General features: G+C 45.9%; 1 protein-coding gene across 7 annotated transcripts; it reads right to left on the bottom strand.

The window, feature by feature from the left end:
* Positions 1-519: 519 nt before the first annotated feature.
* Positions 520-15,360, bottom strand: TARS2 (threonyl-tRNA synthetase 2, mitochondrial). Of its 7 annotated transcripts, none has more exons than XM_032843554.1 (18): positions 15,241-15,360; positions 14,738-14,934; positions 14,291-14,414; positions 12,549-12,673; positions 11,272-11,389; positions 11,094-11,158; positions 10,749-10,827; positions 9,483-9,629; positions 9,248-9,346; positions 8,736-8,953; positions 8,136-8,298; positions 7,775-7,912; positions 7,525-7,602; positions 5,360-5,460; positions 5,048-5,149; positions 4,801-4,873; positions 4,076-4,190; positions 520-882 (listed from the first exon to the last, which is right to left on the bottom strand). In XM_032843554.1, the coding sequence occupies exons 1-18, from the start codon at positions 15,313-15,315 to the stop codon at positions 734-736; spliced, it is 2,166 nt and encodes a 721-aa protein (XP_032699445.1). In that variant the 5' UTR covers positions 15,316-15,360; the 3' UTR covers positions 520-733. The 7 variants fall into 7 exon arrangements, 5 of the variants coding, with proteins under 5 accessions (XP_032699445.1, XP_032699446.1, XP_032699448.1 ...); XM_032843555.1 differs by having other exon boundaries at positions 15,250-15,360; XM_032843557.1 differs by lacking the exons at positions 14,291-14,414; positions 15,241-15,360 and having other exon boundaries at positions 14,738-14,885.
* Between the last annotated feature and the right edge of the window lie 5,269 nt (positions 15,361-20,629).

Genomic DNA, 20,629 nt, shown 5'->3' with positions numbered 1-20,629 from the left:
GGAAAGCGTTCTTATGATTCCCAGAGAAATGGATTCTGAGATTCATGGAGTAAGAGATGTTGAGACCTGGGGCACCTGGTGGCTCAGTCAGTTAAGCACCTGCCTTTGGCTCAGGTCATGATCTCCTGGGTCCTGGGATAGAGCCCCACGTTGGGCTCCTTGCTCAGTGGGGAGCCTGCTTCTCCCTCTGACCCTCCTGCCCACTCGTACTCTCTCTCTCTCAAATAAATAAATAGAATCTTTAAAAAAAGAGAGAGATGTTGAGACCTTATTTTATGCCTTGGTTCCCTGTCTTCATGCTGCCTACTGTGGAGCAGTACAGTCTGCTGAATTGGGGTTGGGAAAATAGGGAACTAAAGAGTCCAGGTGGGGGACAGGACAGCTACCCCAGGAGCTCCTCTACCAGTGAGAGGCCAGGGCTGCCCCTTTTCTGTTTCCCCAGTGCCCTGGGACAAATGAGACGGAGACAGAGTCCAATTCCCTTTTATTCCCCGGTCAGGAGTCAGAGATGAAGACACATACCCAAGAACTTCAAGTTTATTCTTTATACTTTCATGCTCCTCACATCCAAACAGCTGCAGCTTCCCCCAGATCAAATATCTTTCCAGGAGAGCAAACTTGTGCTTCCACATGAATTCTGATCGGTCTGGGGGCCTCCAGACTCTGGCAGTTAGGTCAAGGTCTCCCACGTGAAGGGAAGCCGGCAGCTCCTGCCACATCTGTACACAAAAGCTCAGAACACTGCCTCAGCATCTGCGACCCTGGTGTTCTGGAGCTCCAGCAGCCGCTGCACAGCCTCAGTCAAGTCCCGCTCCCCGAGTCGGCGGTTATCCCGAGTCCGAATGTTCACTGCTCTCTCACTCTGCTCTTTCTGGCCAACCACTGCAGGAAGAGGGGAGGTTTGTGACTGTCAGGGCACATTTACCCACACGGGATAGGCAAAAATTCAAGACACCCCAATCTTTAGAAAGGGTGAGAGCACAGCCCAGATATAGTTCAGGAAAAGGGTATAGTTAGCTGCCTCTTGCTCTCCAGTTCCCCTGATCATCCTGATGAGATAAGGAAATGTTCCAGACATGCCCTCCATGCCTTATCACTTCCAGTCAGGAGCCTAGGGGTCGGAGATAGTGGGGTCAGCCAGAGAGAGACAAACAGAGCACAAGAAACAGACCCAGAGAGAAACTGTGTGTGTGTGTTGGGGGGGGTGGGGCATTAAAGACAGGGGAGGGTGACAGGCGTACAAGACTCATAGGCAAGCTCAGGGGGTCATGGGGCAACTTGCTCTAAGTGCCACTGGGCGAGTAGGTGTATAAAACAAGAAAGCTGAATGATCTGGTAAGAGGAGTTTCTGCTCCTTGTCTTCAAGACAGAGCTCCAAGTGGAGAAATGAAAAAAGGAACAAGGTGGCCTGACTCTTCTCCTTAAGTTCTTTCTCATCATCCCTTAGGGCTGACTCCATCTGGGTCTAGAATAAACAAAGCTAACTAATTAACACCTTATTAGTCCTTCCTGTCCCTTTCTCTCTAATGCTCCTTTGGTTGATTAACCTAACAGACACCAACAGCTTGGAGGAGGGTCAGAAGAAAACTGTTTTCCTGAAACCATAAAATTCCTAGAAGAAAACATAGGTGATAATATCTTGGACATTGGCTTTAGCAACGTTATTCTGGATGTCTTCCCAGGCAGGGGAAACAAAAGCAAAAATAAATTATTGGGACCACATCAAACTAAAAAGCTCTTGCACAGCAAAGGAACTGTCAACACACTGAAAAGGCATCCTACTGAATGGAAGAAGATATTCACAAACACTATATCTGGTAAGGGGTTAATATACAGAACATATAAAGAACTCATACAATTCAACACCAAAAAACAAAACAAAACAAAAAACCAAAAAACCAAAAAACTGGGGTGCCTGGGTGGCTCAATGGGTTAAGCCTCTGCCTTCGGCTCAGGTCATGATCTCGGGGTCCTGGGATCGAGCCCCACATCGGGCTTTCCGCTCACTGGGGAGTCTGCTTCCTCCTCTCTCTCTCTGTGTGCTTCTCTGCCTACGTGTGATCTCTGTCAAATAAACAAAATCTTAAAAAAACAAAAAAACACCAAAAAAACACCAAACAGTCATACTTGAAACTAGGTAAAAGGCCTAAATAGACATTTTCCCAAAGATGACATAGAGATGGCCACCAGGCACATAAAAAGATGCTTAACAACACTAATCGTCAGGGAAATGCAAAACAAAACCACAATGAGATATCATCTCACACCAGCCAGAATGGCTAGTATCAAGGAGACAAGAAATAACAAGTTTTGGCAGGGACAGGGAGAAAAAGGGACCTTTGTTCACTGTTGGTGGGAATGCAAGCTGGTGCAGCCACTGTAGAAAACAGTATGGAGGTTCCTCAAAAAATTAAAAAAAAGAAATACCGGGTGCCTGGGTGGCTCAGTGGGTTAGGCCTCTGCCTTTGGCTCGGGTCATGATCTCAGGATCCTGGGATCGAGTCCCGCATTGGGCTCTCTGGTCAGCAGGGAGCCTGCTTCCTTCTCTCTCTCTCTGCCTGCCTCTCTGCCTATTTGTGATCGATCTCTCTGTCAAATAAATAAAATCTTTAAAATAAATAAATAAATAAAAATAGAGAAAGAAATACCATAAGATATCTGGTATTGGTACTAGGTCTTACTAGTACCAATACGGCATGGTATTTACCACCTCCCCGACTCCTGGCTAAAAGAAAACACTAATTCAAAAAAATGTATGTACTCCTACGTTTACTGTAGCATTATCAGCAATAGCCAATATATGGAAGCAACCAAAGTGTCCATTAACAGATACATAGATAAAGATGTGGGGGGGTAAACACACACACACATACACACAACAGAATATTACTCAGCCAAAAAAAAAAAAAAAGGAGGGGTGAGATTGTGTGACAAAATAGATGGACCCAAAGGATACTATGCTAAGTGAAGTTAGTCAGAGAAAGACAAAAACCATATGATTTCACTTTTTTTTTTTTAAAGTAAGCTTTACACCCAACTTGGGGCTTGAACTCACAACCCTGAGATCAAGAGTCACATGTTCTACCAAATAAGCCAGCCAGGTGCCCCATGTGTCATTATCACTATGTCATTATTGTAATAACATTGTATGGTGACAGATGGTAGCTACATTTATTGTGACAAGCACTGAGTAATGTACAGAAGTGTCCAATCACTATGCTGTACACCTGAAATTAATGTAACATTGTGTCAACTATTAATGTAATATTTTGTCAACTATACGTCAATTAAAAATTTTTTCATTTAATTTAGAAAATAAAGAAATTAATGTTAGAGTTACTATGCATATAATTAGAAATAAATGGTAAAACATACAAAAATTATAAGGATAAAATTGAGTCCAAAAAGAAATAGTGTATTTGCATCAAAATACAGTGAGCCTTGGGCAACATCCCCAGAGCCAATGTGGTTCAAACTGTCCCAATCAGTCTCAAGGGGAACTTTAGTGGAGATGGGCCCATCAGGTAAAATTCAAACACTGGCTGGCTACACACAAAACCAGCCCGAGTCTTGAAGGTACTCACTTTCCACCATACGTTGTAATAATCTAAATCTCACCAAATGTTTTCACAAGTGTCTATGATTTTGTACTTTTTTTGTTCTGCTGAGAATATTATTTTGTAGTAGGTGTTGGTCTGCCTTCAGCTCAGGTCAGATTCCAGGGTCCTGGGATCGAGCCCTGCGGCAGGCTCCCTGCTCAGTGGAGAGCCTGTTTCTCCTCTCCCTCTGCCTGCTGCTCTACCCACTTGTGCTCTCTATCTCGCTGTCAAATAAATAAATAAAATATTTTTAAAAAGAGAAAAAGAAGAAAAAGGAAATTATTCTGAGGGTGAGAACTGGTTGTCAGGGGGTGAAGGAACCCAGGGCCCAAATGGCTCAGGTGTCCTGAATCCAGCTCAGGTAATGAACCCCAATTAACCCAAATAAGCAGATAAGCAAATTTAATAGGAAAGAATAGCATGGGAGGCCAGCAGAGAGTGCAGGGCTCTGAGGGTCTGTGCTGCTGGTCACTCACCGAACTGAAAATTGTAGTGGGAGAGCTGAGCCCGGCGGACTCTCCGGCTGAGGGTCAGTCCTGAGTCAGCGTCCAGATCACAGACCAGACCTGCAGCCTGCAGCCTCTGCTGTACCTGGGGCAGAGGGACAGAGGTTTGATGCCAGGGACTGAAGGCTAAGAAGCTAGAATAGTCTGATACCAATCTTCCCCATGCCCCAGATCTGTTCCTCCATCCTCTGCCTCAAGGGTCTCTGATTCTTGCGGACAACCCCTCTTTGTTCATCTTTGCACTGAGGCCAGTCCCCAGCTCCCCCATAGTTTCTGTCTCCTTCCTACTGGAGCCAAGCCTGCCACCAATTCCCCAACTCTGCCTGCTCTAGCCACAGCACTACCCAACTAGCTACTTGACTTTGGTACTATCCACATCCTTACTTCTCTCTAGAAAGGAAATATGAAACCAACACTTCTCCAGGTTCCTTTTGTGCCAAGTGCTCTACTGTCAGCGTTTAACATTTGTTAATTTGTTAAATTTTCAGGCATCCCCAGAGGCAAGGAATTAATTCTCATTTCTCAGATGTGGAATTTCCAGCATAAAGGCGGGCAGCCATTTGAGCCCAGTCTAGTGGCTCCAAACGCTATTTCCCTTCCACTCTGCTATGTGACACCTTCCTACCCACTGATCAGCTCTGGACTCCAGGTAGTCCTGCTTCAGCCCCTGTGCACCCTGCCCAGCTTCTCCTCACCTCCCTGGCATATTCCTCTTGCTCGGTTCCCACAGGGATGACCAGCACCTGGAATGGGGACAGCCACAATGGCCTGGTGGAGAGAGGAGAGGAAGGCAAACTATTTACTCTGGCTCTGACTGCAACTGTGGCTGCAGAGAGTTGATCTGAGAGGAAAACAGAAGAGGCGATCTGAGGAGACCAGGACCTGGAGCATGCACCATCTGCTCTGAGGACCAGAACAGAAATCAGGGGCCAGAGGTCTCACCATTTTCCTCCACAGCTTTCTGCCAGCACTCCCAACATCCTTTCCACAGAACCTAGCACTGCTCGGTGAATGAGGACTGGACGCTCCAGGACTCCCGCCTGCCTTGGAGGGAAAGAGGAGGATAGATAGAACAGAGGAAGAGTCATAAGATGTGAACCCAAGAGCACCATCCAGTTTTCAAGAAATATTTAGCTCCAGCAAAGGTGTAGAGGATTCGGGTTTCATTTTCAGGGACAAAGATAGAAGGGGAAGTTGCTCTCCATGTATTCTGCTGGTAGCCAAGGGAAAAGGGGACCAGGCAAGGCTCTGTACCCCTTGTACTGGAGGTCAAATCTCAGGGGCAGCTGGAAGTCAAGCTGGATTGTCCCGCACTGATGGGGCCGACCCAGGGCATCATGGAGGCGCACATCAATCTGGAGGAGACAGATGGGAGGATGTAAGGGCAACCAGAAGCAGGAGCCTCTACTGACTGTGCCCCCTACCTTCTACCGACCCACATAGCAGGCTGTTTTGAGATGTGTCATTGCTACAACATACTCTACTTCACTCACTGGGCACTCCAGCAGTGGCTCCTTCTGCTCAGTAATGGTATGACTTTAAGGGACATCAACATTGACACAAATGACCCACCCACACCCTGGGCTCTGAATTCCCTGAGTTCATCATCTGCAAGATCTTTATGAGCACTCATGCATAGATACAGCCTTCATCCTGTCACTGCCCTGAATTGTGCACCTCCAGAACACCACATCACACACCCCGCTCCTCTGATGACTGTCCTTGGTCTTCTGGCTCCGACAATTATTCCTACCAATTGCTTGTAAGTTCCTAGGTTCCTTCCCATTCACAGCTCCTACCCACCTTTCCTTCTTTCCCCATGCAGCTGGAACCACTCTTCCTGGTTCCCTTCTACCACTGTTCTCCTGTCCCATGCCCACGGCAAACCCCAGCCTGGTGGCACTCTGGCCTCCCACCATCTTGGCCCTACAACAGAAACCCCCTGAGCTGCCTAGCATGCCCCATACCACACAGATGCATAAATGGGAATGGATGCCACCATGCTAGTCCCTGTTCTGAACTTTAATTGGGGCCTTGCTACTGTCAGCAATCCTTTGCTGCCCTAGTCAGTTTTGTGTCCTGTTCTCAAGGATTCTCTTTCTCCTCTTCCTATCTTCACTGCCCTCACTGAAAGCTCTCCTCTGCCCAACTCCCATCTCAGCAAATGATCCTGTCCCCCATCTCACAGGAAAATCAGATAATGATAACGTGAGATGGAAAAATGTCTCAACTTCCTGTCCCCACATCTATAGACTTCCTTGGATGTACCCCCAACTTTTCTTCCTGCCTCCAAAATGATGCCAAAGGTGGTCTCTCAATCCTACCCAAGAAATTCCCTCTACTGAAACCCTTCTACAACTTCAATTTCTCCCTGACCCTAACAGGCTCTCCTTCATCAGAGCATTTAAACATTCTCAAATTTCTCCTTTTATCAAAATCTCTTTTGATTACCCATGCCCCTTTGGCTACTCTCCTTTACTTTTTTTTTTAAATAGATTTTACTTATCCATTTGAGAGAGAAAGAGTTGAGAGAGAGCATGAGAGGGGAGTAGGTCAGAGGGAGAAGCAGACTCCCCATGGAGCTGGGAGCCCGATGCAGGACTTGATCCCAGGACCCCGGATCATGACCTGAGCTGAAGGCAGTCGCTTAACCAACTGCCACCCAGGTGCCCTCTCCTTTACTTTTTCAGGAGCCAAAATTCTCAAAAGAGTTATGTTCATTCATTCAGCTCAGACTCCAACTCCAGCCTCCACTTTACCAAAAATGGTCCTTCAATACCTTTTTTCTTTTTTAAAGATTTTATTTATTTGACAGAGAGAGCAAGAGAGCACAAGCAGGGTGATGTGCAAAGGGAGAGGGAGAAGCAGGCTCCCTGCTCGGCAGGGAGCCTGAAGTGGGGCTCAATCCCAGGACTCTGAGATCATGACCTGAGCTGAGGGCAGACTCTTAACCGACTGAGCCACACAGGCACCCTGGTCCTTCAATATCTAACAGCCTTTTCACAAAATCCAGCAGACACTTTCTGGTCCTTTTTCCCCCCTAACTTCTACTTCTTCCAACTTGGTCTTCAAGTGTGAACCCTGACCTCAGCCTCTGCCTGCACTGTTCTCGCCTAGAATTCCTCTGTACTTGGCGAACAGTGAACTTTCAGGTTAGAAAGAGAATCCTGCAGAGGCCCTTCCTGACCTTCCTGAGTGACCTGCTCCCTTGGTACCTACACAGGGCAGATTCAGTGGCTCCCAAATGCCTATTTACCTCCCATACCTTTCACAAGACCACAAGCTTCAGGGGGGCAGGAGACGTACTGTTCTTCTTTACATCCTACACAAAAGTTTAAAAATATTCCTGTCTATTAAATACCTAATAAAGCAAAAAAATAAATGAATGAATAAAACTCTTAGCAGGGTTCCCAACCTACCTTAGGCCCATAGAATGCCCCATCTCCAGGGTTGAGGTCCCAGGGTTCCCCAAATTCTTCCAAGGCCCTCTGAAGGACCTTTATGAGTGAATGAGACAAGAGAGGAATGTGTCATCTTAGACTTTATGAGCAAAGGATCTCTCCAGTCCCCAACAAATGACCCGCTTAGCATATGCCTCTAAGGAGGACCCTGATTCCCATCTCCCCTCCCCCACCAGAGAGTGGTTTATCTGCCTCTTCACCTACTTACCTGCTCAGCCTGGTCCCAAAGGCAAGGCTCTCCCAGGAAGCCAGATGGCCGGGTGGATAGTGCCAGGTGGAAAGAGAAGCCAAGGACAGCATAGACAGAACGGAGGAAATCAAGACAGCCTTGGATCTCTGCTTCGAGCTGGGGGCAGAAAATCGAGTGGGTAAGCTATATGCTACCTAGAGCTCTGGAGTGATGGGAGTTTGGGGGGGGAAACACAAGGCAAACATGTAGGACAGTTAGGGCTATCATGTAACTGAGTTGTAGCATATGAAAAGAGAGACTGGGAGTTGGGAATGTTGGCAGTTCGTGTGGAGAATGAAAAGTGGTTCGGAAATGCTCGGGCGAGTTAGGCAAGGGCCACCTGATCTGGTGCACAGAAGATGTGAGCATCGTCCTGCTGGAAGCACCGCAGCCGGGTCAGTCCCCCCAGACTGCCGGAGGCCTCGGCCCGGTGTAGGGCCCCGAAGTCGGCCAGTCGCAGGGGCAGCTCTCGCCAGGATCTGGGCCGATGAGCGAACATCAGGCTGAGGATGGGGTGTGGAAGGGTCAGGGCCATAGGGAAAAGGACCCCCTGCAGACTGCTCCTCTACCCAATATGCTTATTTTCTCTGTGCCATCAGCTAGCACCCTCTCCAGCCTTAGCATGCCCTGTGTGGCTGAAAGTACATTCCTTAGGAATAGCAGCAGTGGACTCATTTACTACACCCCTACTCTGTAACAGGGACTGAGGCAAACAGGAACTCTGGACAGCAACCCCAAACCCTTGATGTTACACAAGGAGACTAAGGCTTAGAGAGGTATGGTTTCCCCAAATTCACCTCCCGTTAGCCGGAGGACAGATTCAAGACTCAAACCAGGTGTCCCAGTGCTCTGCAAAGGCGCTTTCTGTTACCTCATATTGGGCAACCTGGCTGCCACCCCCAGCCCTGGGAGGACCCAGGCCTCCTGGCTCCTCGCTCACCAGTGTGCAGGGCAGTTCATGGGCTTGAGGGCAAGTGTGTCTGTGGGACGGCTGGCAGAGTGGTCACTCAGGGAACTTGAGAGCCTGTCAGAGCCTGGGGGCTGCAGGGCAAACATGTCTTCCTGGTAATGTTCCCAGTGTCCTGAAAGCTCCCAGAGTTTTGTAGAAAACAGCATGGGAGTCTTCACTTCTGAGAAGCCACGGCGGGTGTACTCGGCCTGGAAATGAGGGTATAGATGTGGAAGGTCAGAGTGACTGGGGGAGAGGTGCCAGGCTGGCAGGTATGTGAGTCTCCTGAGATCTCAAGCCATGCTGAACTCAGCCACAATCTGTTAAGTACCATGTTCTCTCTCTACACTCCCACCCTGTGGACCACACAGTCCTAGGACCTTGTTAAAGGACACCAGCACTTTACAATGTTCACGTTTAATCCTCCTCTTTTAACACTTGGCATCTTCTGGGCCTTGATTTCCTCCCTGGTCTTCCTTCCTCTCAATTTGGGTCCCCCTTACCTTGATAAAAGCCACGAGTGCGTTATAGACCCTTGTCCCTCGAGGCAGGAAGAAGCAGCTCCCAGGGCTCAGTTCATGGAAGAAGAAGAGCTCCTGTGCCTGTGCAGGAATGGCAGTGTCACTCACGGGACAAAGTGGGGACGAGGGAGCTGCTCAATCTCTTGGATTCGTAATCTGCTCCCAACTTCACCATCAGGTTCCTTCACACCCACTCATCTCCTCCCAATCTCTGTACCTTCCCAATGCGCCGGTGGTCCCGTAACTCTGCTTCTTCCTTCCATTCTTCCCAGGCCCTCAGCTCCTTCGCTGTGGGGAAGGAGATCCCTGACACCCGCTGCAGTGTCTCTGGGGCACCCGAAGACCTCCACAGGGATGAGGAGTTCTATGGGAGGACAAAGGAGTCAGAGAGAAGATGGTTTGACTGCAGGTACCCAAGGTCTCCTTGGATGATGCCTATCTGATACTGAGCTTAAGCACCACAAGTGTCCCATCTCAGTGTTCATTGTTCCCCCCCGCCCTCACCAGCATACCACTATCCTCCCAGACCTCCTGCCATGTTTATAGCCTCAGAGACACCCAGACTCCAAATCCCTGCTTGTGTCCTGCTCAGGCCTAACTTTAGCCTGCCACTTTTTTCTTCCCATTCTCCCACAGGCACCCTTGTACTTAGGACCCCCTCTCCTACCCTAGTGACTGCTCACCAGAGTAACCTTAAGCTCTGGTCAGATGTCAGTCTATCCGTCCACTTATCAGCCTCCCACACTATGTTCTACTCCTGGCCACATGAAATTCAAATGCCTCTGCTTGCTCTTTTCTTGAGCCATTTAACAAGAAACAGCCTATGTTTTATAAGCACTTTTAGCTTTTCCTCAAATACTTTCTCCCATGTTAGCTGACTTTGTTTCTGTGATGTGGATTTACTGACAGGATAGAAATTTACAACAACCTTATTTTATAGGTGGGGAAGACGGGTAAGGAGAGTTACCCAAGGCCACATACTTCACTGGTGGCAGAGCTAGGACTAAGCACAAATGGCTAGGTTTTCAGTCCAGCGCTTTTGCCTCTATATACCTGCCTCTCCCCTTGCTTCCTGCTCCTGATTCCAACTAATAAATAAAGCACCTGGCCCAGGAACAGTATTATCATAAAAGGCATGGCTTTCACTGATAGTATTCTACCTGTACCCGTCATATGATGTACTATACACCCTCTCTCCACAGAAGCCTCCCTCATGTGACCCTGTCCAACCTGTTCACACACTCCCTCTCCATCTCCCTACCACTGAAGTCCAACAACAGAATGTGAATTGGCTTTGGGACCCGGGCAGGGTGATTGCAAAAGGTAAGGGGTTTGCAGAAGTAGGAACTAAAAATCTTTCTCCTTCTGGATTCTCCGCTCAGCTATTAGAGGAGAGAAGGGGCTGGGAGAGATCATCTTCCCATTCCCCTGCTCATCCCAGTGAACCCAGGGGTCTCAACCTAACCTTGCCCTCAAAACTGACCGTTAGCAGCTTCAGTCCTCCAATCTGTCCAGTATGCCGAAGGTGGGGGCCCCGGCAAAGATCAACCAGCATGCCACACCTGGGAGAAAGAAAAGGCCACTTAGTGGTTTCCAAATTCTTGAGCTTCTAGTGTTTTCCCTCTCATGGACTTCAGCAGACAGATAAAAAAAAAAAAGTGAAGAACTGTACTACAAAGAGCAAGAGCAATGGGAGATAAAATTATTTTCTGTTCCTATTCCTTTTCTAGAGGAACAGATTACCTTCTACCTTCTTTCCCTCATCCCAATTCTGGCCTTCTTTGATGCATTCCACCTCTCCCTTTCCGTCCATTTTGACAACTCTCACCCGTATACTGTTGCCATTGGACCTGTCACTTTCTCCTCAATCAGGCGAAGCTTAAAGGGGTTATCCTGGAAGGAGAATGAGGGTAAGTCTTTATTCCTACACAGATGTCCTGGGAGATAGCTACCCTTTCCCTCATGTTTCTGGGTCTTTCTCCTAAATGTGTGCACCTCCACCCCACCTTGAACAGCTGGCGAAGCTGATCCTGAGACACCTCTAGCCTCCGGAAAGGTTGAGCAGCAGCTGTGAGTTCCTGGCAAATCCGCTCCAAAGCAGGCAGCTCTGAGCCCCGGACTGTCCTGGAAAGATGAGAATTGGGTGGCTTGCATCTGCTGAGAAGCATCACCTGGGTGCCAGAGCTGTTGGCTAGGGGGTAAAATCCTGCTCTCCAGAGAATCTAGAATTATTGGCAAAGGCAGACAGGTATACATTTTCCTGCAGGAGGAAAAGCTCTATGTATGAAATTAAAAGCTGGATGCAGGCAATATGGATGGACAAAATTAGAGCAACAGTAATGAAGGAGGAAGTAGAAGTTAATTCATAAAGACTAGAGAAGTTTTAAGCAGAATTAGACAGAAAAGGAAAGGCACGGACTAGTGGAGAAAATGGCACCAATGTCACAGTTGAGGCCTGGAGAGGCTCCTCCCCAAACTTTCTCCTCCAAACTGAACATGCCTGATACCCCAGAAAAGGGACAGAAACCACCCCAGTGAAAGGGTACACACTCAGTTATAAAATGAATTACATTTGAGGAGCTAACATATACCATGGTGAATATAGTTGATAATTCGGTAATTCCACATTGTATATATATTGAAATTTGTAAGAGCAAATCTTAAGCATTCATACACACACACACACACACACACATACACAGAGCAAGGAACTGAGGTAATGAATATGTTAATGAACTCAATTGCGGGAATCCTTTCACAATGTATATAAACATCAAATTACCAGGTTGTACACTTTTTTATTTTTAAAAGTTTATTTATTATGTCATTTCTACACCCAACATGGGGCTCGAACTCACAACCCTGAGATGAAGAGTAGCATACTCTTCTGACTGAGCCAGCCAGGACCCCTTACACTGTACACTTTAGTGTGTTTGCTGCCGAAGCAAGCACTATACACTTTAAATACGTTACTTTGGGGGCACCTGGGTAGCTCAGTGGGTTAAAGCCTCTGCCTTTAGCTCAGGTCATGATCTCAGGGTCCTGGGATCGAGCCCCACGTCAGGCTCTCTGCTTGGCAGGGAGCCTGCTTCCTTCTCTCTCTCTCTCTGCCTGCCTCTCTGACTACTTGTGATCTGTCTGACAAATAAATAAAAATATCTTAAAAAAAAAAAAAGTTACTTTGTCAATTACACTCCAAAAAGTCAAAAAATGAAATAAAATACGGTAAAATATCTAAAAAAGAAACCACCCCAGAATCGTTCTCTTTCCTTGCACTACTCACCGCTCCTTTCCCAGGAAGAAATCATGGTAGAAGCCATATTCTGTACTTGGACCTCGGCAGAGGACAGCACCAAGGAGTTGTTCAGCTGCTGCCCCCAGGACATGGGTGCTGGAGTGCCAGAACACCTGGGTTCACAAGAAAGGAGTTCATAATCATCTCCTTTAACCCCTCACTCTCTGATCCTCTCCTCAGAGAAGCTGGTGTGAAACCAGTAAGGCTCTTCCAGAAAAAACTACCACAAAATGGGGAACCTGACCTTGGAGGTGAACACTAAATAGTAAAAGAAAAAAAAAAAACTGAATAGAAAACAAAAGGCTAGTATAAGCAATGCAAGGATGAAAGTAGCCCCCAGCCCCACTCCTCGGTGCTTCCCAGTCCTAGAGCATAGAAGCAGGAGCCCAGGCTTCTTTTGTTGCTCTTACAACATCCCCTTTTAGGGCTTCAGATTAAGATGGTAGTTCCTAAGAGCTCTGTTTGGTCTTTTAGTTCTATTTTTTACCATTCCAGGAATCTAATGTGATGCAACCCCTCCTCTAGGATTTGGTCACCTTTTATACATAGGTGACAAAATTCCATTTTTCTGGATCCTAACAGATGAGCTCCATTTTACCTAAGCTGACATGAAGTCGACAAAGTGGGAAGGAGGCCAGTTGTGTGCTCAGTTGTGCAAGTCAAGTTAGAATTAAAAACTGTAGGGGCACCTGGGTGGCTCAGCCAGTTAAGCATCTGCCTTCGGCTCAGGTCATAATCCCGGGGTCTTGGGATTGAGCCCCAGCTCCGGTTCCTGGCTTGGCAGGGAGCGTGCTTCTCCCTCTCTCCCCGGCTCATGCTCTCTCTCAATCTCTCTCTCTCTCAAATAAGTAAATAAATAAATCAACTTAAAAAAAAAAAGAATTAAAAAATACATGCTACAGATGACTTGTAATGTATGTCTATAGAGTTGAAAGGACTAAACTGGCATATTACCTTTCTATTTTCAGCTTATGATCTCTCCTTTTTACTACCACAAATTATGTCTACTTAATAGACTTGGTTTCCTAAGTTTCTAGCTTAGCCAGGTCCAGTCAAGACAAGCAGTGTGTGTTATGTCTCCGTCCAACTGCAAATGGAGAAACCGAAGCAAAATACTAGAAATATGCCCACTTAAATATACCTTAGTTTAGGGACACCTGGGTGTTACAGTTGGTTAAGCATCTGATTCCTGGTTCAGGTTGTAATCTCAGGGTCCTGAGATGGAGCCCTGTGTTGGGCTCTGTGCTCTGCACAGAAAATGCTGGGTTTCTCTCCCTCTCCCCATCTCTTCCCCCCACACTTTCCCCCTCTCTAAAATAAATAAATCTTAAAAAAAAAATACACAAACACATAGAGTGGTGCCTGGGTGCCTCAGTTGGTTGACCTTTGGCTCAGGTCATGATCCTGGGGCCCTGGGATCGAGCCCCACGTCTAGCTCCCTGGGAGCTCAGCAGGGAGTCTGCTTCTCCCTCTGCCCCTCCCCTTGCTCCTTCTCTTTCATTCATTCTGTCCCTCAAATAAACAAAAATTTTAAGAAAAAAAAGTATATAAAGATATATATAGAGACATATATATATCTGTATATATAATATACATATATTGTATCATACATATTATATATTATATATACAGATATAATATATATGTGTCTATCTATCTATATATATATATTATATATGTATATCTCTTAGCTGAATTGCCACGGTGTTCCCAAAAAGGAAGAGACTTACTGCCTTGCCCTCTGCAGAACTGAATGTTAGAAACCTGAGGTCAGAATCTGTCTCCAAGGGCCGCTCCAGGTCATAAAGTTCTCCATTCACTTGAGCAGCAACTGCAGTATCTGCCAGTGTTGAACTTGGCCAGGGGAGGGGTGATGATAAAGAAAAAGACATGGTTACAATCCACAGGGGAAGAGAGGGACTTATCTCTCAACAACTCCAAACATGAAAATGGGGAAAGGTGTCCCCAGAGCAATAAAACCTATCATTTCTTTTCCCGATGGATAATAAACGAAGGGTAGACACTATGAAACTAATGCAGATAAAAAGGAATCCTCAGGAAAAGGCAATCTTGATAGGGATGGAATAGAAGCAAGCAGAATTTTCATTTCCTGCTCAAGTCCTTCTTAGTACAGAGGAAGAAGGATAATCCTGGCAGGTATAAAATGAGTCTGGTACCTGATCTGCTGGGCTAGTTGGTAAGGCGTTGTTTTCCATGCCACAGCATCCACTTTTTGGCCTCCAGGGAGTGATATCTTAATAGTCCGGTGCTCCTTCTGTGCCATGCTTGCTAACCTCTTTACCTGAGCAGTCCATAGCTCCTCAAAAAGGCCAAGCCGCTCTGCCAACCAGTGTGGAGGGGTCGGCACAGCTGCCTGGAAGGAAAGAGGTTAGGAGATAACATGGGTCCCATCATTCCTTTCTGGGACTGGGGCTGGTGGGAGATGAGAATATTGAAGTGATTTTGGTTCCTAATCCCTAGTCTGTAAGAGGACTATGACATACAGGGGTGGGAGTCCTATGATCGCCAGTCTGTCGACTCTAGAAAAAAGATGGCTCCAACTAAGAGCTTAGGGTAGCCGAGTCCAGCGACTCAAGGCAGAGGTAAGGGTGTCAGGCTGGGTTCAGAGCCTACACCCACAGCGGTGCTGGATGCGACGGGGTTCATAACTTTTAGGTACCTCACGCACCGAGTGCAGCACGCATGTTTGCAAGCCTGGGAGCTGGAGCCGCCGCCACCTCTGAAAAATCCCCATGTTCCTTCAGACCCGTGCCTACATCCTTAAACAAATTGCCGTCATTTCTCCCTCACCGGATTCTTCATTGGCTTCCGGCCCGAAAGTACCCATGGCCTATTGGTTCCTATTGCTGCCACTCTAGTCTGGGACCACCTCCAGGATCTCCGAAGAGGTATGCCCCACACAGCACAAGCAGCGGTGTGGGTGGTTCCGGGCGAGCGGAAGACCTAAACTGTTACACACGCCAGCAATCCCGAAACCTGAAGTTTTAGCCCAAAGTAGCAGTAACCTATCCTGCAGCTTTGAGAACTGCGGCAGGAAAACTCTTGAGAAATGAGAGTGGGAGAAAAACAGATGGGAAAGACTAGCTAGTCATTTCCTTTTAACCACAGGTTTTCTTTTACAATAGTCTTTACTGGCAGGTAAGAATACAGGTAGGTCAGTCTTTGGAACCAGACAGTATAAATCCTGGATCTATCTCCCATTCACTGTGTAATTTTAGGTAGATTGCTTAATTTCTTCTAAGCATCAATTTCCTCATATATAAAATGGGAATAATACTAGTAACACTTCCAACTGTTGAAGTTAAGTTCATGTAAATCGTGCATGGTACACGGTAATGGCTACAATAGCGACAAGCTGTTAGAATAAATCAATTTAACAGCGTTGGGACTGGAGCAACGAATCTGCAGAGGGCACTTCACTGAATCTCCTCATAGTCATAGTGCGTATGAGGGACCTTAGAGATCTCTTAATCTTACACGTGGAAGAATTTAAGGTCAGAGAAGTTAAGTGATATAAGGTCAAACAGTAAGTGCTGATGCTAGATTTTGAATCCATGTCTTACACTCTCCTATCACATCATGCTTTCAATAGAGTTTATTTCAAATATACTTCCGCATCACTTCAGAAAGAGGTGCCTGACTCTAGAATCTTAGCTGCTTCCTACACAAGACCTTGCCTCCCATTCCCATCCTAGCTCTCCAATTCCTTTATCTCTTCTCTTCCCACTCCCTGCATTATCTAGGACAGAGGACCAGGTATACCTGATTTATTTTGCACAGTAAAAATTGAAACATGGTCACATTTGTAGTGAAGTATGAGGTGAAATGGACTTGGGGACAGCTGTAAGGTTCTCAATAACTCTCCTTTGTCCCCTCACCTGGGGGTGGGGATGGTTAGAGATGGTTCTCAAGTTTCCAATGGTAGTGGAATCAAGGATTGTGGAGAAAGAGCTGTCAGAGAAAGCTGTTTAATCTAGGCTTCCAGAGGTCAGAGGTTCTTTCTGGGGTAGGCGGTAGTTGACTTGAGTCACAGGCACCACTTGGCATCTTGGTTCCATCTCCTGACATCCTGAAATACAAAAAGATATAGACAAAACTGTGGAAGAGGAAAATCACTTGTGTCTGGGAGGGGCGGTCTGGAGGGTTGGAAAAAAGTAGACAGGATTTAAAAATGACATTCAGAAAGTGGGACAACAGGCAGAACTTTCCCTATGGCTTTGCACCAAAAAGGATGGGAATATTATATTGCAAGTGACAAAATGATAGGTTCTCAATAATCATTGCTTAAGAATGTATCAATCACTGTATTGACTTCAAACTCCAAAGGATACATTTACTGACACATACATTCTTTAATCATTCCACCTCGTCCTCCTTTGGGATACTAGAGGGATGGTAGAATAAACAGGCTACACTGTTATGGCAGCTCCCTGCTCTCATCCTTCAAACATGTACTGATTTACTGTGTGCAATGCACTGAACTGAGGGCTCATGGGATGCCCATCAATCAACAACTACATCATCACCTGTGTAACTTGTGTTGCAGTGGAGGAAGGAAGGAATGTCAGGAGTTACTGCATTCTTCTTGTAGGAAACAAGCCAGGCAGCCAGCAAGGAATAGCAAGCCAGCCAGGGCCAATTCATTTTTCAGTGATTCTTTTACAATTTCTGATTTGTGACTGCCATATCTCAGCCTCAGGGAATTTTAACCCATTTGTCTGGGAAACATTTATCCCTAAAACTGCTCTTACCTTCCACCCAGAATATCACCAAACACCTACTATGTGCCAAGTGCTACGCCTTCACTATCCTATTTAATTCCAAGAACAATCCTGACAGGTAATAGCTATTTTTATGCTCCCTTTAAAACATGGAAACAATCCTCAGAGAAGTCAAGCCCTAGCCCATCTGAATCCAAAGCCTGTGTTATACCATGCCATACTGCCTTCCAGCAACCAGAATAGTCCTAATGCATCAGGTTTGGTAGCAAATCTCCCTTTTTCTCTGCCCAGTACATCACTTGTAGGACCAAAGAGGCCTTTAATATAGAGTGAAAAGAGGGGTCCAATAAAGGCCAAGGAAAGAAGTGTATTACCAGATTTTCTCTAACCAAAGTTAAAGAAAAATAGTGTTTAGGAAATCATGCCAGCAGATTTCAGAGAAGTTCAGAGAAAAGGCAATCCTCAGTTAAGCATAGCCTAGACCGTTGGTCACATTTTGGGAAGTCCTCAGCTTTACTCTACTTTTAGAATAAACATCACAAGTTAGCTAAAGCTTTGGATGAACAGGTATTATTTTTATATTCCTAAACTACATGTAAGAATACTCTCCATTGATGGTAAAGTACATTTCCACTTGTCATCAGGATCAACATACACCTCAAATTCTATCTCAGCTCTTCACAAAATTTCCTGGCACCCAAGAAGTAGAAAAGATGCTAGAGGTAAAAAAGAAATTTAAGAGGGTAAAATATATAAAGAAAGGTTTATGTCATGGTTACCAAATGATTTTGAAGCCCAGAGAACTAGCCAAGTGGCTAAAAGTGCAGTGGGTTTGGGAGGTTAGATTTAAAAATAAACCCAAATCCACCACAATACCTTAATGATGAAGATGTAGGATGGGGCCAAGCTTTTAACTTTGCTTTAAGATGCCAAGAAAATCTTTAAGTCTAGCCACATTTGCTGATTTAAAAAAAGGGGGGGGGGACTTCCTACCAGGGGATGGGTAGGAGTTGAACTGTTTTGAAAACAATGCCTTCAGCTTACCTAGAATCTCTACTATGACTTCCCTTCTCCAAGACAACTCTTGAGTCTGTAGAAGAGAAACAAAGGCAGCCATCTCCATCCTCCCCCCACCCCCTTAAAATGACCCTGATTTGTCAGGTGAGGCCAAACACAGGACCCGTGCAGGATGTGTCAGCTTAGGTTGATGTTGAAGTAAAAAACAAAGGCAAGAGCAAAGTACTGTGAAATAAAGCCCTAGATACATCTCTAGAAGGCAGTGCACAACTAAGGCCCACTACCAAATAATAGATATTTCAGATTAATCCTTTACTAAGCTTTACTGCCCTTGGCAATGATTGGCTACCTAGAAGATACAGGATCTTAAGTGCTGTTTCACCTAAGTGTAAAGGATTCCTAGCTAGGGGACAACGAAACAAGGAATTGGATGCTGCGTGTCTCCTTTATTTCTACCCATTCCAACTGAAACATGGCAAGGAAGACACACAAAGTTTCAAGTTCTTTTAGCTCCCCTTCCCCACAAATTAAGCAGCAAAAAATTTGAGTAATTTGCAAAAATGAAGGGGACAGAACGGGGATGAGGAAGGAAGTAAAGTTGCTGGAACATCTAACTTGCTACGAACCCAACAGACCCAGGGCAGACTGGTTTAGCCAGCACCCTTTCCAATCAAACAAAAACCTGCAGCCTGTACCTGTTTCCTCTGTTGGCACTGATCACTACCCCTCCACCCACATCTGCATTTTCAACTTTTGACTCTTGCTACAGTGCGAACAAAGGGAGAGAAAGCAACAACAAAATGATAGTGCCATAAGGTAACTGCAGTAGCAATTCCTAAATTGGTATCAGCCTTCTTATACCCTATGCCCCCCAACTTATAACTAAGCATAGAATGTTTTTTTCCCTGCCTAGAGTTAGTCAGAAGCAATTCATTACTTAGTTTTACATTGCACTTGCTCCTTTCCTTTAAAGCATGTATGCTTCTCCTTACTTCAAGGGGGAAGGGAGAACAGGATGTTTACTTAAGAGCTGCTATCTCATTTACGGGTGAATCTCTTGTAGCTTTGTCTATGCAGCTTCAGTGAGTTATTACTCAGCAATTGTGAATAGCAGCTGACCGGACTTGTCTATACAGTTACTCATAAACAAGTATGAGAAACGCCCCAATACCCCAAAACCCATTTGGATGGTGTTTGTGTTACTGTCTACATACATGAGGGGGTAACTCATCGCTCTTATACAAGATTGGCTTAAATAAAAACAATTCCAGGGGATGAAGCTTTGCATTTTCAACATGCCCAGAAACACCAATGTCGAAGTCGAAAAGCTGTTGCTTCCTTGGAGATGGAGAATCAGTTGGGCAAGTCAAAGTTCCAAGAGGGGACAAGGAAAAAGGTGAGCCAGATTCCAGAACCAGCCAGCACAATTGTACACCCTACATACTGGGTGTGTTCCTAGGCTGCTATTTCTGAAGTGTCTGGTGATACACGCATGTAACTTCATGTAATGAAGGCTGCTATTTACAGCCTTCTACCCTGCCAGTGACCCAGGCGGGGTCTGGATGCAGTGACTCTCTTTACCCCTTAAAGCTAACATTCCACTTATTAAGCTTCACTGGGGTATGAAAAAGGGATGGGGCAAGAAAGGCGGGTTAAGTGTGGCTTATGTACGATAGATTGTCAACATGCAGCAATAAGGGTAGATGTGGGCAAAGAATTGACCAGAAGGAACCCTGCCACCATTGCCCCTGCCAACTGGATGCTTGCTTTAAATCTTTTCGGGGGGAGAGGGCAGAGAATCTTAAGCAGGTGCCACACCCAGTGTGGACCCCAATGTGGGGCTCAATCTCACAACCCTGAGATCATGACCTAAGCCAAAAACAAGAGTTGGACACTTAACCGACTGTCACCCAGGTGCCCCTCTATGCTTGCTTTAAAAATGCTTCTTCACTTAAAATCGCACATTTTGAAGACAAAGACAAATAATTATTCATACAATATATCCCACTTCATTACCAGCCACTCCTCAAACATCTTGACTTCATCCCACCCATCAACCCTTTTCAAAACTGAATTACACAAAGGATCAAACAGAAAACCCACAAGGCCATGGAGATCTGAGGCTCATACTGCTTTCAGGGACACTGAATGCTGTAGTCAAAGGGGACACCTGCATAAGATCAGGGTGAGAGGGGGAAAGTCAACCACACAACAAAGGAAACCATACTTTATTAAACTGGAAAAACAAAAACATACTATTGGGGACAAAGATTAAAAAAAAAAAAGGAATGGTTGGAAGAGAGGCAAGTG

The sequence above is a fragment of the Lontra canadensis genome, unplaced genomic scaffold (assembly GCF_010015895.1).
Source record: "Lontra canadensis isolate GAN:19392208 unplaced genomic scaffold, GSC_riverotter_1.0 scaffold142, whole genome shotgun sequence".
In the NCBI taxonomy this organism is placed as follows: domain Eukaryota; kingdom Metazoa; phylum Chordata; class Mammalia; order Carnivora; family Mustelidae; genus Lontra; species Lontra canadensis.
Note: the sequence above shows the minus strand (reverse complement) of the source record. Positions and strands in the feature narration are given on the sequence as shown.

Bases quoted from the DNA above. Each gene is read 5' to 3' on its own strand.
- TARS2 (XM_032843554.1), bottom strand. From the start codon at position 15,315: ATGGGGATTTTTCAGAGGTGGCGGCGGCTCCAGCTCCCAGGCTTGCAA. The intron at 8,299-8,735 runs GTGAGCGAGGAG...CCCCATCCTCAG, and splicing joins ATGAACTGCCCTGCACACTG to CCTGATGTTCGCTCATCGGC. The intron at 5,461-7,524 runs GTAGGTTGGGAA...TGTCTCCTCCAG, and splicing joins GGGCATTCTATGGGCCTAAG to ATTGATGTGCGCCTCCATGA.